The sequence below is a fragment of the Mercurialis annua genome, linkage group LG3 (genome assembly GCF_937616625.2).
Source record: "Mercurialis annua linkage group LG3, ddMerAnnu1.2, whole genome shotgun sequence".
NCBI lineage: Eukaryota > Viridiplantae > Streptophyta > Magnoliopsida > Malpighiales > Euphorbiaceae > Mercurialis > Mercurialis annua.
Genome location: NC_065572.1, coordinates 74,470,255 through 74,488,640, shown reverse-complemented (window position 1 = coordinate 74,488,640; position 18,386 = coordinate 74,470,255). Strand labels below are relative to the sequence as shown.

At 31.5% G+C, this 18,386-nt stretch overlaps 2 protein-coding genes across 3 annotated transcripts; one reads left to right on the top strand and one right to left on the bottom strand.

Annotated features, from left to right (window-relative positions):
• Positions 1-39: 39 nt before the first annotated feature.
• On the bottom strand, positions 40-4,889 carry LOC126672693 (probable protein phosphatase 2C 76). 2 transcript variants are annotated; one of them, XM_050366647.2, is made up of 9 exons: positions 4,781-4,889; positions 3,855-4,166; positions 3,020-3,147; positions 2,298-2,396; positions 1,784-1,942; positions 1,103-1,189; positions 871-962; positions 637-711; positions 40-391 (listed from the first exon to the last, which is right to left on the bottom strand). In XM_050366647.2, the coding sequence occupies exons 2-9, from the start codon at positions 4,106-4,108 to the stop codon at positions 245-247; spliced, it is 1,041 nt and encodes a 346-aa protein (XP_050222604.1). In that variant the 5' UTR covers positions 4,109-4,166; positions 4,781-4,889; the 3' UTR covers positions 40-244. The 2 variants fall into 2 exon arrangements, with proteins under 2 accessions (XP_050222604.1, XP_050222605.1); XM_050366648.2 differs by lacking the exon at positions 4,781-4,889 and adding an exon at positions 4,593-4,732.
• Positions 4,836-10,705, top strand: LOC130015301 (uncharacterized). The gene is made up of 7 exons (XM_056105108.1): positions 4,836-4,890; positions 5,293-5,386; positions 6,184-6,238; positions 6,802-6,872; positions 6,982-9,294; positions 9,378-9,642; positions 9,956-10,705. Exons 1-7 carry the CDS (start codon positions 4,836-4,838, stop codon positions 10,703-10,705), a joined length of 3,603 nt encoding a protein of 1,200 aa, XP_055961083.1.
• The last annotated feature ends 7,681 nt before the right edge of the window (positions 10,706-18,386 follow it).

Here is an 18,386-nt window from a genome sequence, read left to right as displayed (position 1 = left end):
AGATACGATTTCGGCGGGTAAATCATAAAAAAGGATAAATTGAATGAAAAGGCTTTGTAAGATAACAATGGACTCTAAGTCCGTGATTGTTATTGCACAACAAATTGAGAAACACAACAATGAATAAACAAATGGCCTCGTTCATATGCACATTCAACTATCAGGTATGCATACATTTCAAAACTAGATTCCCTTCAGCAGCATCCATGAATCTAGACATGCAATTTTAAATGTCAATTACTAATTATGCTATTGGAACCGCCTTATCATGATGGAATCGGACTACAATACACGTTATGTTGTCAGCACTGCCACGCGTAAAAGCAGCCTCTGTTAACTTTTTGGCTGCAGTCTCAGGTTCTTCTTCAGCTTGAGCAAGTGAAACAGCATCCTGAATATATGTGTTTTATTAGTAACATATGTGGATTAAAAGAAACAACCAAATTCATCTGGTTCAATTTGGTTCCAAAGTTCAAAATTCTTAGAAAGTCAATTCAATTAGGTTTGATTTAGAAAAAAATACGTTGGTTCAACTAGGTTCGATTTGAACTTAATGCATATCCCTACTTGTGCTGCGTAGTGCATGCTCATGTACATGAGTGGAAAACATAAACAAGGGGATGCGAGCTAGCTTACCTCATTTGGTATGACATCCCATATCCCATCACTTGCCAGCACAAGCAACTCAAATTCTTCATCTATTTTCAGGTCCTGGATGGGAAAGATACACAAAATTTGATGGTTCGTGTATTGCACAATACAATCAGCAATGAATAAACAGTTCCATAAAATGTTTGGATGGAAAAATCAGGATTCACTAAATTATTGGTCACGTATCAAAATGAGTACCATGCTTCAATTTAAGGCTACCTGGATCTCGGGTTCAGCAACGACAAATTGTTTCAACATGCGGTTACCAAAAGCTCGTGACATAGCTAATACACCTCCTACCCTCCATGTGCCTGACACGACAGTCAAAATAGCATGTATCATTTTGGCTTTCCACAGTAGCTTCAAGCTCAATCTTCAGAATAAGTACGAGAAAAGAAAAACAAGATATAAAAGCTGCCTCCAAATAACACAAAATATAGAAAATACATACCTGCCCACAATACTACACCACCAGCACTTTCAATTCTCTTCCGTTCATCAACTCTATTTGGTTTATGATCCTCAGAAAGAGGTATTGCTGTTCAGTGGATAAAAAGAATAACAAGCAGAAATCAATCACAAGCATCACTGAAACAGGAGATAATATTTACTAATCAGAAGAATTGCAGATTTAGAAAATAAATAAAACCTGATAACACAACATTCTTAAATGCAGAGTAATACATGGTACTAGAAAGTGGAGAGACCTAAACATATTTTGCCAATTTGAATATGTATAAAATTTAAGGTGCAGAAAATTCTACTAAATGCCTATTATGATATTTTATGCAATAAACCTGACCTGAAAATTCACATACAATCTAAAGATGAACTAACATCCCATGCTTCCTTATAGATGCAAGTCTTAATTTGTTTCTATAAACAGGCACCATGATATAGAACGGATCTTATGAACAAGCTCTCATTACCAGCTATAGCAATATGTGTGGACAGAAACCCTATAGATAAAATACAAAAACATTCAGCTGTATTATTTTAACTGCTCAATAGCTGTTATCCTAACATAAAGGCAACAAATTGATAGAAAGACATTCTTCAGCATAACATAGACTAGACTACAATTACCATAATTGCAAGAAAATAGCATTCATTTTCATCAAGCAATCAATACCATTTCCGGATTTTGACATCACAGTCCTTGAATCTCCAACATTGGCAACATATAGATGGTTGCCGACTAAAACTGCTGTTGATGCAGTAGAACCATCATCTCTGTAGGAATCCTTTTCAGAGTCTAAGAAGTCCACATCGGTCTGTTTATATGTTTCACCTGCAAACTTCATAAGGTCATCATATAGAAGTGGAGCCAAAATAGACCCTAGATTTAGGTAAAACACACATGCTTGCGGATTTGAATGAGTGGTCATTTTTTTGTACATATAATACTAAATTAAAGAATAGTGATCATTTTTTTTATAGTATCAAGGAACTGGGATCAAATCAAAGTGATAATAGATGAAGATCACAAGAATTTATAACTAGAACGATATAAATAGAAGCCACATCCTCTCAAAAAAAGGTACCGTATCATAGGGTGAATTTTTTGAACCTTTCCTAAAAGTCATATACAGCATAATATAATCACGTTTTTCGTGCATAAGATGAGTATCAGAAAATCGACATACTTATAGCCACTTTTGTGTTCTCCAAGAATTGTGGATGCTTCATTAGATTATCAAATAGATGCTCCTTCAAATACTCACCAGCTCGGGAACCACCATGACCTAAGACAATGAATCAAACAAGGCTAAATTGAAACTTCTAAACCACATGCAAACACATATTCTAAATGAGAAAAGAAGAAAGTAATAAAACAAGAAATTACGAAAACAAGAATGCTGCACACTTATCAACTTGCAGAACATAAGTCTTCTGCATATGTCAAATAAAACAACTTATAAGAAACTGAACGTCTGAGTTGATTAAACCATGTCTACTATTAACAGACTATTGTTAACAAGCACTACAATGTTAATTTTTTTCACTGATCCTACTCCTACCTTAACTGAAACCATAAAACAGGTAAGACCCCATTTAAGTAGTCTATTGACTATACAATCAGGTCACTAGTAGTACGTCATTGATGTTAGTTGTGAATAATTGGTTTTTAAAAATAAATAAATAAACAAGCCAATTCTAGTTCCCCATGTTTATACATCCCATTCCCTTGATAAATGAGTAAAAGACAAAACAGTGGATAGTAATGATACAGTATTAATTGTAATGCAATAGTATCTACCCATCCAGTATCACCAAGTAGTCGCCAAGTAATCAAATCAACAATAAGTAATGCTTCATAACAGCTACAGATTGGTAAACATCATTCAAGGAAATGAAGGAATCATACCATCAAAGATTCCAAACATGCAAACACGTTTCCCATCAATCTTGGTATTTTTAATATCGTAGAAATCTTCCATAGTTGCTCTCTTTCCCCTGAAACTTGAGTACCCACAGCTCAATTTTCCGTCTTCACTGTCAACAAAATGAAAAACCAAATCATGATCTTTAACAACTAGATAACCAACTTATCATTCTGATCTACAGCAAATATAAATCCCTTTTTGTCCGTAGTTCTAGTAACAAAAGAGTAAGTGAAGTACACATTCCAAGAGCAGAAAAGTAAAGGGATTTGAAGGGAGTCGCATAGCTACAATCCATTTTCTGAGAAATATCAAAAACAAAATGTTAATGATGACAAAAACACTGGTGAAGTCCTTCCATATGAGACCAGAGCTAGGGCTGACTGGAAAAATATAAGGGTAACTGTAACTGCATTATGCTTTTTCTTTATCTTCTCAAAGACGGGAATGAGGAGAAAACAAAGCATTTTTAGAAGCTATAAGTTATGGCCATCAATTACTTTAACTTCTTTCGTATTTGAATAAATGAACTCTTACTCGTGCAGGTATAACAAATTATAGCTACATCATTGATTTCTTGTTTCTTAGCAATTACCAAAATTCTAGCAATCTTAGATGAATATGCTTCTCACTCTTACAGCTACACGTTACAAGGCGGCATAAAAAGCAAACCAGCCAATGCGTTAGAGAAGAAAAATAAAAACAAAGACGCTTCAACAAATGCAACTTTGGTTCATATTGACCCCATACTTAAATTCATCAATCATATGCAAGTTTTTGTCACTAATGAAAAAGGAGGAAAAAAAATTAAATAACCACCTTTTCCAACCTCCACTAATACATCCACCACCCTCATCAGCTAGAACATCAACAGTGGATCCACGTTTGGTTGAACCCGAATCCATCATCATACTAAGATTCATTAATGATTTACGACGACTAAAGCAAGAATTTAGGTGGAGAGACGCATGTAATCTCCTCGTGACGAATATATTGCTCGATTGAGACCACCTTGTCCCAGATAATATTCTGGTTTGAGAAATCACACTCCTGATGTAGGTATTGCATATCATCTAAAATCCCACTAATCTGGCTCTCAATCCCAACCAGATCTCTTAGCACAGAAATTCACTGCACAACAACAACAACAACAAACACATGACAATCTACATTTACAGACAGTTATTAAATTCTAGAAATCACATATTTATTTAAAAAAATACACAAATTTGGATATACTGTTAATATAACCAGCATTTCTTATTAAGACAATCAAATGACGCCCCGTATTCGTAACGAGCACAAACAAATGCAATGATATAAGCGTTGTGCAGCAATCTGTTGGGTCGTGAGTTCAATTCCGCATTATAAAAGAGTACAACAACAAAATATAATTAATGTTAAAGAAAATGAAATCAAACACCTTCTCTAACCTAATTAAATTCATTAAGCTGAAACAAAAAAAAAATCAGAAACAATTAAAAAGAAAAAACAACAAGACAGAAAGAAAAAAATGAGAGACAGCGAGGGAAATACGGATCACAGTTGGAAAATTACGCGAGTTTTATGAGGTTGGATCGGATCGGATCGGATCCGTTAAATGATCTGGATAATAAAAAAATTGAATCTATTGGAATCTATATTAGTATTTTAAAGAATTGAAGCTTAACAAATTACTAACAAGAATTGGAAACAGTAAAAATGAAAATGAAGAATTGGATTGAATGAGAGAATCTTGAAAATACCTTGCAATTAAGGACAAGTGAGCGAGTGAAGGAGATTGATGAGATTACAGACAAAATGGGAGTGAGTGAGAGGGCTAGCTTGGCACCCAAGAGAAGACGCAACGTGGCTCGTTTTAAGTATCCCCACCTTTACTAAACTTATCAACAAAAAGTTCATTTTGCTCCCTAAATTTTATATAAAAAAACCAATTGGAATCAAACTAGTGGTTTTAATAAAACACCATAAACTTAGTATTCTGACTTTTGACATTTTAAATTTTAAATCGACTAATAATTGTTTGCCACTCGGATTTAATATTTAAATAATACTCTAAAAATGTTTTAACACCTCATCCGAAGGATAAAACGAGCCAAATTGACAATTTTTAGGATGTTTTTTTTATCTGAATTTACGGGTTTGAATTGATTTTATCTTTTGTGCTGAATTTAGAAGGCAAAAATAGACATTTGTTGTTAAAATTATTATCCTCTACTTTGACATCTACTTTTTGGATTTTACTCTCTTATGAAAGGGCTTTCACTATCCACTCAATTTGTGTGGGGCCTCCACCAGTTCAGCTCCAAAATAATTGAAGTCTTCTCCACTATTATTCATCTTAGTGGATGGTGAGAGATTCAAAATGATTATAGTATAATTAATAAAATTAAAATAATACTCCCTCTTATTGTTTAAAAAATTTTAGTAACTTTATTTTTATATTCTCATATTACATTAAATGCTTCACCACTTTTTTAAATTTTTTTTTTAAAATGCACACTACACCAAATTTACCTTTTTGTGGCACTTTTTTAGTCGCATTCATATGGAATGTCCCTAAAAAAAATTAGCACGTCAAAAATTTAGATCTAATTGTGGCTTTTATAGCAAATGCCATTAAAGAAAATAAAATTAGTGACATTTATCATATATGCTATAATTGAAAAATTTAAATGCCGTGGATGTTTCCATAACTTTTAAATTTCTTTTTTAAATAAAAATAAAAAACCTTTTAATTTCCCTCCAGAATTTTGGCTCCAGAATTTCCATTCCCTCCAACTCTATATACCAATATTTTAAGATTTCAATTATCTTGAAAAGAATTTTAAAACCGTTCCACTTCTTCAATTAGGTATTTGTGTTCTTTAATTTTACATTCTCTTTACAACATTAATCTACGGTCTTATTATATTAACTTTTGTCTCATCAGAATTTGTATTCACAATGGCTTAAAATTGATTTGCGGCAACTAATTTGGTGCGCTGAGAAAGATTACGATACGAAGCATTTTTGTTGGAATCCATTCGGTTTTGACAGAGCTACAACTGATTTCCAGGTAAAAATATTGAATTTGTATATAAACAGATCATCATACAATAATTTATGGATTCCCTAAATGTTTATGATTATGTCTACAATTGTACAGCTTACTAAAATTTTATTGCAAATTGATATTTTACTACGACGTGTTTAAAACTCTTGTACTTTGTCTCTGAATTAAAATTTCCATTTGACACCAACATATTTTATTTTGGCCGAATTGTACTTATTATCACATTCATGGTGATTACTTGCTTAAATATTAAGACTGATCACTTCTTCATTATTTTCACACTAATGCATTTACTAGAATCTTGGGACCAATTGAGTTTTTTGCTCAGATATGAATTGTACTTATCATTACTTTGATGGTTAATTGCTTAATTACTTGTTGTTTTGTTGTAACTCAAATCAAACTATTTCTTTGTCTGTTCAAAAGTTTTATTCTTTTATTATTTTGGGAGGTGATTTTATTTTTTATTATATATATTAAACAAGTATGGTTGATACAAATATTAAATGAAATTAATTATATGAATAAACTCAAGCTTCTCCAGATCTTTAATTTTTTACATACATAATTGATTGCAAGTAATTTTTTATGGGAATATAATTTATTGATTAAAGTTTGACAGGTATAAAAACATAGATTTAACAACTAAACATAGATTTTATTTTTAATATCTTTCAAGGATTGATATGTATTATTGTGGCTTTTTTCCAGCATATCAACGGTGAACTACAAGTTATCTTTTTGGTATTCTTATATAGGTCAATTTCCAGGTCAATTTCCAGGTCAGTTTTATACTTTTATACTGTTAATTTGAAATGTTGATATAGCTGCAATTATTATTTTATCACTTTTGCAAGATAAAAACATAATATAAATTATTTATATGAACAGTGAATTAGTTATGGACAATCGAAAACGTAGAAGATGGATGAATTGTGATGCATTGAGTCAAGAATACCTTATGGGAGTGAATAGCTTTATAGAATTTGCATTTAGAGATACACATATTGATGCCAAAGTTCCTTGTCCTTGCACAAAATGTGTGATTTTTCATCATAGAAATCGGGCTGAAATGTATGATCACTTAGTGATAAATGGCATTATGCCAGGATATGATTCTTGGTTTTGTCACGGTGAACCAATAGCTGCACATTCTCCGCCTAGAGATATTCCAATAAATCATGAAATACATAATGGTCATGGAATGACGGAAATGCTAAATGATGCATTTGGGGTATTAGGAGAAGATGTAGACATGGATGGAGGAAATTCAGTTGAGCCTAATATTGATAGTTTTTGTCCAGAAGATAACATAGAGCAGCCCCATTCGGATGTGGAAAATTTTAAAAGGTTAATAGAAGATGCTAGTAAGGAATTATACCCAGGGTGTAAAACTTTCAACAAGCTTTCCTTCATTTTGCATCTTTATAATCTAAAATGCCGTTATGGAGTATCTAACGAGTTCATGAGTGCCTTGATTAAGTTGTTAAAGCTTGCCTTTCCGGAGGGTGAGACACTTCCAAATTCTTTCAATGAAACAAAGAAGATCATAAACACATTAGGTCTTAAATATATAAATATACATGCTTGTCCTAATGATTGTCTTCTTTTTTGGAAAGAATACTCTAAAGACGATGTGTGTTCTATTTGTGGGGCTTCACGTTGGAAAACTAGCGAACATGACTCAAACAATGTTGCATCAAACTTCAGTACAACGAAAAAGAAGAAAATACCAGTAAAAGTCTTAAAACATTTTCCTTTAAAATCTCGGCTTCAACGGTTGTTCATGTCATCCAAAACATCGGATTTGATGAGATGGCATGATAAAGATCGCACTAAGGATAATGTCTTAAGGCATCCAGCTGATTCAGAGGCATGGAAAAATTTTGACTCTAGATATCCAGAATTCGCTAAAGATCCTCGAAATGTGAGAATGGGTTTAGCAAGTGATGGATTTAATCCTTTTGGCTCTATGCAAACTACGTACAGCACTTGGCCAGTTATTTTAATTCCTTATAATCTACCGCCTTGGTTGTGCATGAAGCAAGAATTCTTTATGCTTTCTTTATTAATTCCTGGTCCACTTGGCCCTGGAAATAATATTGATGTCTACCTCCAACCCCTTATACAAGAGTTGAAAGAACTATGGGAGGTGGGAGCAGAAACATATGATGCTTCTTCTAAAGAGTCCTTTCAATTGCATGCATCAATTTTATGGACTATCAATGATTTTCCTGCTTATGGTTATCTATCTGGTTGGAACACATCTAGTTGTTTTGCATGTCCTTCTTGCAATGTAGACACCTGTTCTAAGCGATTAAAGTACGGTAAAAAATTTTGTTTCATGGGTCATCGACGCTTCCTGAGTACGGGTCATAGATTTCGATATGATGCAAAATCATTTGATGGTACTAGAGAATTTGGAGCTGTTCCTAAGGTACGTAGTGGGTTAGAAGTATTGGAGCAATTAAAAGATATAAAATTTACTTATGGGAAGAAGAATAAGGAAGTTAGCGGGGTTAAAGAAAAAACATGGAAAAAAAAGAGTATCTTCTTTGAGTTGCCTTATTGGAAATTTAATTTAATTCGACATAATTTTGATGTGATGCATGTAGAAAAAAATGTTTGTGATAATGTGGTGAATACACTTCTAAGTGTTGACAAGAAGTCTAAGGACGGGTTAAATGCACGTCTTGATTTGCGAGATATGGGTATAAGAAAGGAGTTGTGGCCTGAACAACGAGGTTCTAGAAGGACTTATTTGCCTCCAGCTTGTTACACAATGACTCCTCAAGAAAAGAAGTACTTTTATGAAGTTTTGGAGAATGTTAAATTTCCGGATGGATATGCATCTAACATTTCAAGGTGTGTTCGTAAGCAGCGCAAATTATCAGGACTTAAAACCCATGATTGCCATGTTTTAATGCAACAACTCCTTCCTTTGGCATTACGTGGAAATTTGCCGATCAAAGTAAGCTCAGTTTTGATTGATTTATCAAAATTTTTTCGAGGACTTTGTTCTAAGTCTCTTAAAATTTATGACCTTGAGAAACTAGAAGAAAAGGCTGTTCTTACACTTTGTAAATTGGAAAAAGTTTTCCAGCCATCATTTTTCACAATAATGGTGCATTCCATTATTCATTTGGCAACTGAAGCTAGAATTGCTGGGCCAGTGCACTACCGATGGATGTACCCGATAGAGAGGTAAATTATCAAAAGAAATTATTAAGGAAATACTCTTATCCTCCTTTTATGTATATATAATTTTATAAATTTTCTTTTTATAGGTCATTAGGAACTTTGAAATCTGATGTTCGAAATAGAGCGCGACCAGAGGGTTCGATAGCAGAGGCTTACATTGCACGAGAGTGTTTATCCTTTTGCTCTAGATATTTTGAAGATGGAGAGGTTAATAAGACCATTGGAAATAATGATGGAATGAATCATGAAGTGGAGCCTAAATCAGCTTTGTTTCCTAATGTTGGACAGCCATACGGAAGTGTTCATGGCTTCATGATGGATGAGAAAATGTGGATACAAGCACATCGTTATGTTCTATTCAATTGTGAATCAAATTTAATCAAGAATTTGAGAGAGTAAGTGAATACTGAATTTTATAAAATATATAACCTGCTTTACAAAAAATATATTAATGTCTTTGTATAACAGAGAACATATAAAAGTAATAAAGAGACTTAATCGACGACGACGCCTAACACCACGGGAGGTAGATCGTCTACATTGTGAAACTTTTTATAATTGGTTTAAAGAAAAAGTAAGTACTCTACTCTTAGGTATTATCTCTAGAAACATGTCATAGTAGCTTTATCAAATGGTCTGATATATTTTTGAATTTGTTTATCAGATTGAGTGTGAAAATGTAAATGATGGGCAGATTACAGATGACATTATAGCACTTTCTCGCGGCCCAAATTATATTGCACAAAGGTTTAAAGCATTCGATGTAAATACTGGATATAGATTTCGAACAAAAGAATATGAAATGGACATGAGTACTCAAAATAGCGGGGTAATGGTAGTTGCAAAAACACAAAGCTATGCAAGTGCTAGTGATACAAGACCAGTATTGGGTGATCTTGCTTATTATGGTGTTTTAACTGATATTGTGGAGCTGAATTATTATGATGCATTTAAGATCACATTATTTCAATGCAATTGGGTTAATGTGACTCAAGGTAGAGGAAAGAAACAAGATGCTCTAGAATTTACTCTTGTTAACTTCTCTCAATTGATACATAAAGGTGACCTTTTAAGCGACGAGCCTTTCATATTTGCCTCTCAAGCTGAACAAGTTATTTTTGTTCAAGATCGTAGAGATCATGACTGGTTTATTCCTATTCCAATAAAACCTAGAGACACATTTGATTTGGTAGAAGAATCTTATAATGGAAACCTATATGCAGATGCTGCGGATCAAACATCTACTATTCATAGCTTAGTAGATCAGGTTGAATCTGAAAATGATAATTTTGATTGGATAAGAGAAGATATTGATGGGATTTTTATCGATGCTGTTTGTGACCAGCCTGAACCAACTAATGATGCTCCAATTGATGTTGAAGATGATACTAATAGTGGAGGTGGACCTGCTTAGTGTTTATCTTCCTGCCATTCTAAGCACCTTCTTAGCAAATATATATTGTGTTGGATTTATCAATCTCTGCATTGTGTATATTTTTAGTTTTCACTTAGGGGGACTAGTTTTATATAATTTTGGTTTTTGCTTTAGTCAAGTTTAATGTTGTCTATAATTTTTAGTTTATATAGTTCTGTTTTTCTTTTTGCTTTATCCATGTTTTTTTTTTCTCATTAGACTCTATAGTCTCTTTGTTTTTTTTTCAAGTGTTAAAGAAGGTGGGTTTCTTTGGTTCTTCAATCATTTTCTTACTTTAAAAACCTAACATTTTCTCTTTATAATTTTATGTTTTTTATGGCTCCTGTAAGTCTATGAAAAAGATTACTATTTTATTTTAGGTTTGATGTGAAGCAAGAAGATGTTCTAAGTCCCAAAAAGAAGTAGAGAAGACACCACTGGTATGTGTTATCTTTTTTTGTTTAAAATATCCCTCTAAGTTGCAGCTTCTCCATTTGTTCATTATTTCTAGGTAGTCTTTTCTCTTTATCTCTAAAGAAATAACCTGATTTTAGTGTGAATCTTGGATTGATAGACAATAGGGATGGAAAAAGTAATAGTATGAATCTTGCATATACACCATGACATTTGTGTATGTATGTATTATCTTTTGTGGGTATTTGGACAACCTTGCATTAACTTCATGTCATTTGTGTTTGTGCCCAGGTGATAAGCATTTTTTTCAAAACCCGAAATTGAACTTAATGGAATTTAGAAGTTGCTAAGGTTTTAGCTTTATTTTTTCAAACAATTGCCTGCTTAAGTCACTTGTCTATATAATAATTTTTTTATATAATTGCATTACAAATTCTTTGCTTGCATGACCAGAAACTCTATCTTTTGTTCTTACCCAATCTTATTTTTTTGGTAGTCTTCTTTCTTTAACTCTAAAAACATGACATGATTTTAGATTGTACAATTCAAATGAATTTTCCTTTGAGTTTGTGACAGCAATGTCAAGGAGAAATTTGAATAGAGTTGTTATTGCAACTCGTTCACAAGAAGAAACACAATCAAATATGAATGAGACGTTGGATCGTCAAAACTTATCAGCAAGTCGTATACACTATACTCAAGCAACAACGCAAGCTGATCCAAATAGTCAATCGGCAAACCATGTTAGTCCTTCTAATACGCATTGCACCTATACACCAACGAATGACCATTATAATTTTGGAGAGGCAGCTGACACTAACTTGAATGGATCAGGTATGATATACTTTATTTTACATGAGCTTTTCATATACATTTTTGAATTTTTATCAGAGAATATTTTAGTATAGCTGTAAGTGTAAATTAATATCAAAACAGCAAGTGTAAGCCTACAATTTTTATTTCTAATGATAGTAACTATACATTTTATTTTTTCATTAAGATTATTCCCAACAAAGAAAAGTACGTGGACCTACTCTGCTAGCCGACATCTGGAACCTACCCGAAGGAGAAAGGATTCTTGTGCAATTTAACAATCGAGGACAACCAATTAAAAAAGAAGGGCGTGTGCTTGCTAGCTTCTTAGGCACCATTGCCAAGAATCCTCTAATAGCCCCTCTTCATATTTCAGATTGGAGAAGTTTTCCTAAGAGAGACAAAGATATGTTGTTGATCCTTGTACAGGCAAGAATTAATTATTTATTAATTATCAATTAAATTCGTATTTTTTAAAATTACCTTGTATGTCTATAATTTGAACTACTGTAATATATTTGTTTCAGAAAAAATTTGTAATCCCCAAGCGTGGTGAAAAGTGGGTGCTGAAATCTTTAGGAAGGAAATGGAAGGACTTTAAAGGTGATATTAAATCTGAAAATTTTGAGAAGTATAGAAATATGGACGAGGCTATAAATAATAAGCCCGATCGCATACCCAGAGATCAATGGACTATCCTTGTCTCGTATTGGTTTTCAGAAAAAGCGAAGGTATGGTATTCACTCTTTAATAACTTAAATATCTTTTTTATATATAATACTATACACTAATTCTTTATCATATCATCTAGAAACGCTGTGATACAAATAGGAGAAGTCGTTCAATGCAAAAAATGCCCCATACGGGAGGATCTAAGAGTATTGCACGTCTAATGGATGAAATGGTAATTAAGTAAATTAAATTATTTTTTAACTCTTTCTATGCTAAATTAGTATGACAAATTTGATGAGACTTGTTTTATCGTATTTTTAAGGCTGAAAATGGACAAGAGCCCTCTCGGGCAAAAGTATATATAGAAACACATAAAAGACGCAAAGATGGGAGGCCGATTGATGTAGAATCTAGTGAAAGAATTGTAAGTGTTGAATTTCCCTTCTAATTGGCATTTTAATTTATCAATTTACGATGAAGTTTAGTAATATGTAATCTAGTTATCCTTTAAGTCCTAAATGAAACATATGCAGTGATGTATGATTGCTGTTGTTTATATTTATATTTGCTTATTCATAAATACATGTTTTATATTGAATTTAGGAGAAGATAACTGAAATGTTAGATCAATTACCAAACTCCACTGAACAGTCGTTTAGCAACGGTTCGTGGAAAGATGATATTTATTCAAAGGTGATGGGTCCTGAGGTATATGGCAGAGTTCGTGGTTTAGGATTAGGACCCACTTCCCTGGATTTGTCGGGATCTTCTCATCATCCAGAAGTACATTTAGAAAATAATACATTAGCTGATGAAAGAGTTCAACACTTGAAAGCAGAACTAAAAGAAATAGAACAACGTCATGCTAATGAAATTTCAGAAATGAGGGGAAATCAAGCACGATTAGAGAATCAACTTTCTATGGTGTTATCATCTATGGGCATCAGATTTCCAACACATCCCATGACTTTTGGATCAAACGAGACCTTCAATGGACAGGTATTTTAAATCTACCTTATGACTTTTACGATCAAATCTGCCTTGGGGATCAAATGAGCCGTTTAATGAACAAGTTATGTTTATTTTTCTTTATTTTGACTGTAGATGCCTAATTCATTTTGCTCTCATCAGCCAGATCATATGCCAAACGCCTAATGCCTTAGTTCTACTTATTAAGGTAACAATTATATTCAATTTATAAGATGTCAAGTTTTGATGAGAAGTTCATATTAGAGAATTTTAGATTATTTGCCTCATTTTAGCGTATGCCATGAAAATTAATCACTAGTCCAAACCCTTGTGTTTAGTTATTGATACAACTAGTTTTATGCTGATCAATATTGTTCTATGAAAATCTTCTAAAGACACATTTCTCTACAACTGTATATACATATATATTTGGAACTTTGTCAAATTTTGTTAGAGTTAGGAGTTAGCAAACCACTGAGCATCCTACTTATTTCGAAGGCTATACATAAAATATTACTTATAATCTTGTTTTCACTTTTCTCGTTGGTGTTAGTAAAGTCAAATTATATAAATGATATTTATAAATATGGTATATCGTTATAATTGAAAAAAAAAACATTATTATTGATTCATGTTGTGTGTTTTAATTTGATGGAATTATATTGTTTTTTCTCAGGTGACGTTATAAACCGATAGAAGAAGTGGAGGAAAATCTCTAATTCTGATTTTAGAGTCTGTTGATAGTCAAGTTCATGTTTTTAATCTTTTAGTGTTAATTTTTAGTGTTTTTGCATATAAACAACTACTATGTTCTAATATTTATTTGAACATATTGTAAATTTCATTTATTATTGGAAATGACTATATTTAATATTAGATAATTGATTGCTCATTGTTCCAATTTCGTTTTTATAATTATTAATTTTATAACAAAAAATAAAAAATAAAATAAATTATAATGGTAAATGAAATAATTGTTAATTTGCTACAGTAATGTAATGGCATTTGGGATTGCCAGAATAGATTAACTCAAATTAGTAAAAACTGGTTCATTTGTATTTATGGCATTTACATATGCCATTATAAATTATATTCAATGTACATGTTTATATTTTAGTGGTAATTTAAAATGCCACTAAAAAATAATTTAACTAACTTAGCTGTAAATAAAAATTGAATTTACCGTCATTTATAAATGCCATTGATTAATGCCATTATAGCATTTATTTTTAGTGGCATTTGAATATGCCTATACCAACACTTTAGTTAAATGCCACTATAACTTTTAGGGACACTGGAATTAACGGCATTTCAACAAATGCCCGTAAAAATAATAGCAGCATTTATAAATGCCGCTAAAGCCTGTAAAAAATGCCTTTAAAGGACCATTTTCTTGTAGTGGCATTAATTGATAAGGGTAAAATAAAAAAAATGGTATGAAAAATATTCTATAAATAGAAGTTTTCAAATAAAATAAAACACTCAAAATAGAAAATTTGATCAATTAAAATGGGACGGAGGGAGTAGGTTTTTAGTAGCACTCCCTCCAATTTTTATTAGTTGTCCATTTAGCTAAAATTGTACATATTAAAATATTGGGGTTTTTGTCTTAAATTATGGGAGTAAATACTAATATAACCCTATAATACTTTTGTAAATTGAGCCATAGAGTATTAGAGTCATTAATTAGGGGAGGGATAAATTTGAAAGATAATAGCTAATGTTATCTTGAATTTTTAAAAAGACAATTATTGATGGAAAAATACATTTATATAAAGTGATAATTAAAAAAAATAGAGGGAGTATTATTTAATTCTGTTATCAGAATAAAATAATTTAGTGTAATTTAATGTGTGTAGATAATATGATTTGTTCAAGTTAGAAGTTACTACATGACTGACAAGGACAAGGTTAATGACTTTGCATTACAAATAAGACTTTAATGAAAAATGAGCAAATCAGCAACGTTTTTAAAATTATATACATTAAAGGGTACCAATGAGATATAGCTATATGTCATCTATATATGTATTCTTTTACAAAAACATCTTGCATTTAAATCTAGAAAAATAATACGAAGTCTGCAAAACATGAATATTTGAATCCCAACAGTCAACATCAGACATACAATTTATCTCTCTAGCTAAGACATGAGCCGTCACATTTACTGCCCGCTTAATAAAATCGACAAAACTGTCATAGAATTATAAAATGAGTCTCTGCAATCTGGAACTATACGTCCGACGTATGAGTAATCCCCAATCCGCGTTAGAAATGCTTCAACGAGAAGAAGATAATCGCTCTCGAATTAACCTTTGCAATACACGTGCATGACCCTTAATCCGATAAATACCTTCCTTCAGGCAAATACCAAAAGAGGGTCGTGGTACCCCATACCGCTGATGTTATGCACTCCAACGACGGAACTTGCTGAATCATGTAAAAATAAGAGCATTTGGATTAGTGCAAATAGTCCATAACAACATACAAGCAAGCTTCTGATGTTCAACAATGTAGCGTCAGAAAACAATGTGCACCAAAAATATATACATAGAAGAGTTCGTTGATTACATATTACAGTCTAATATTTGTAGAAGATTGTGAGATTTTAGTAAAATTTCCATTAATATAGTAGTTTTAGAATTATCCTTAGTATGGTTTTTTATTTGTAAATTAAATTCTATATAATGTATTTAAGTGGTTAGAAATGACGGCTAAATTTCGTTTATGAATGACTATTGGTAAAATTGATAAAGTAAATTAAAAAATGAATAATCACATAAAATTAAAAACTATATAAATTTAATGTACAATTTTTGAATTTTATATAGACTGAATATATAAAAGATGCACGAATTCAAGCAATCAAATGTTAAATAAAAAATAAAATTTATTTAAATTTAATTGATTGGATCCGTACATCTTTCGATACCGATCTAGGTAATTTCGTTGTTGAAAGTATTAATAACCGGAACAAATAGCCAAAAACTAAACTGCACGTAATCCTAACTCAGTAAATGGGTGTTTTGATTTCTGTTGCTACGTACTTACAAATCTCTTAGTTATAGTTTCAAAATAATCTAGCAAAAAAATGTTCAATTAAATCAACTTGAAGTACAGGAATAAAATCGTTACTCATTACATTGAGATCGTTTTGAATGTGTAACGGTAACTCCCAACGGAACATAAGCTAATCCTTTAATATTTCAAAACATACATTTAAACGGTAGTTATTTTTCAGCAATAGTTCATTAACGATAAAAGAGTCTTAAATGAAAATAAATATTATAATTAATTCACTAGACCCAAATATAGTTATTAATGCTCTTATTTTAAAAAAATTCCTAATGCTCTTTAATTAAAGAGTTTGTTTTAAGAGTTCTTGTCTTGTTGACTTTGCAAGCCAGTGTTAGTTATATAATATACAGTTACTGTAAATTCCACAAGAAAATATTTAAAGTACATGGAGTATAACAACAATTTATCCAATAGTTGTATAAGACTGTATAACATAATTTTTCTTGTGGAATTTACAGTAACTTGATTGGTACAATTATTAACCTTATAAGTCTTCTTGTCGAGTAACAAGTAAAATGCTTTATATATATATAAATTTTAATTGTCTGATATCTTGTTTGGACTGAGGGTAGGGAGAGTAAAAGTTGACTGCAATTGGAGAAATATTTAGGTATACTCTATCTATTATGTCATCTATAAATTGCGTCAATTACATTGTAACACGTTATTAATATGATGACAGTATTATAATATCAATGTTAAAATCTATACATATTTATTATATTAATTTTATATAAAATCACCATATTTAGATGTTTTTTAATTTTAGTCACGTTCTTTAAAAGATGTCATATAAATTTAATATCTCTTATTTTTTGTAAATTCATCACCAATGTGAAAATTCCGGTGTATTTTTACTGACTCAACAATCAAAATCTATTAAAAAAGAGGAAGATAAATGTATTTTTAGTTTTAATTAGGGCTTTATTAAAATATTTATTTTGGGAGGATAAAGACAACAAATTTTTACATCGGCGATAAATTTATAAAAAATGGAAGATGATAAGTTTAATTTAATATATAATGTCTTAAAAAAAGCCCGACTTTTTATTTCCTTCGCAATTCTACCGTAACGTTGAAAATCAGTCAATTTTACTCTATTTTGCAATTTTTCATTTCAATTATATATTGAAGTATAAAATTGACGTTTTTTTATTAGGTTAATGTCAAAAAAAATCACGAACTTTACACGTTTTCTTATTTTAATCACGCACTTTAAATTTTTTCATTTTTATGCACGAACTACCACTTTTTCTCAAATTCATGTACGGTATTGAGGTGACACTCATCCATTGGTGTAAAATGACCTCCACCTCAACGAATTACACTAATGGTGCCGTGACATCTCAGCACCGTGCATGAATCTAAAAAAAAGTGATAGTTCGTGCATGAAATTGAGACAATTTAAAGTCAAAAATTATCAAAGACAACGAAAGTCAAATCTAAAAGAAAAACCCCGTCGTCAAACACAAGACATAAAAAAACTAATTTACCTAAAAAAATCAGACACTAAATTATTAAAGAAAGTAAAACAATATCAAACCTCAAAAGCAATACAGTAGGACCCAGTATCACACGAATTTTACGCCTCGGTACAAATAACCGGATAAACTTGACCTGAAAATTTATATAATATCTTGTAAAGAAGGCCAAAATAGAGTAAAATATTTCCGACTTTTTTTTCCTTGGCAATCCTACCGTGAAGATGAAAATCAGTTAATTTTATTTTATTTTG

What these genes read in the sequence shown, in the direction of transcription:
- LOC126672693 (XM_050366647.2), bottom strand. Translation starts at nt 4,108, where the DNA reads ATGATATGCAATACCTACATCAGGAGTGTGATTTCTCAAACCAGAATA. An exon ending in GAACACAAAAGTGGCTATAA is followed by an intron (nt 1,943 to 2,297) that starts GTATGTCGATTT and finishes TGAAGTTTGCAG; the next exon opens with GTGAAACATATAAACAGACC. An exon ending in GGGATGTCATACCAAATGAG is followed by an intron (nt 392 to 636) that starts GTAAGCTAGCTC and finishes ACATATATTCAG; the next exon opens with GATGCTGTTTCACTTGCTCA.
- LOC130015301 (XM_056105108.1), top strand. Translation starts at nt 4,836, where the DNA reads ATGGGAGTGAGTGAGAGGGCTAGCTTGGCACCCAAGAGAAGACGCAAC. An exon ending in ATTTCCAGGTCAATTTCCAG is followed by an intron (nt 6,873 to 6,981) that starts GTCAGTTTTATA and finishes TTATATGAACAG; the next exon opens with TGAATTAGTTATGGACAATC. An exon ending in GGATACAAGCACATCGTTAT is followed by an intron (nt 9,643 to 9,955) that starts GTTCTATTCAAT and finishes TTTGTTTATCAG; the next exon opens with ATTGAGTGTGAAAATGTAAA.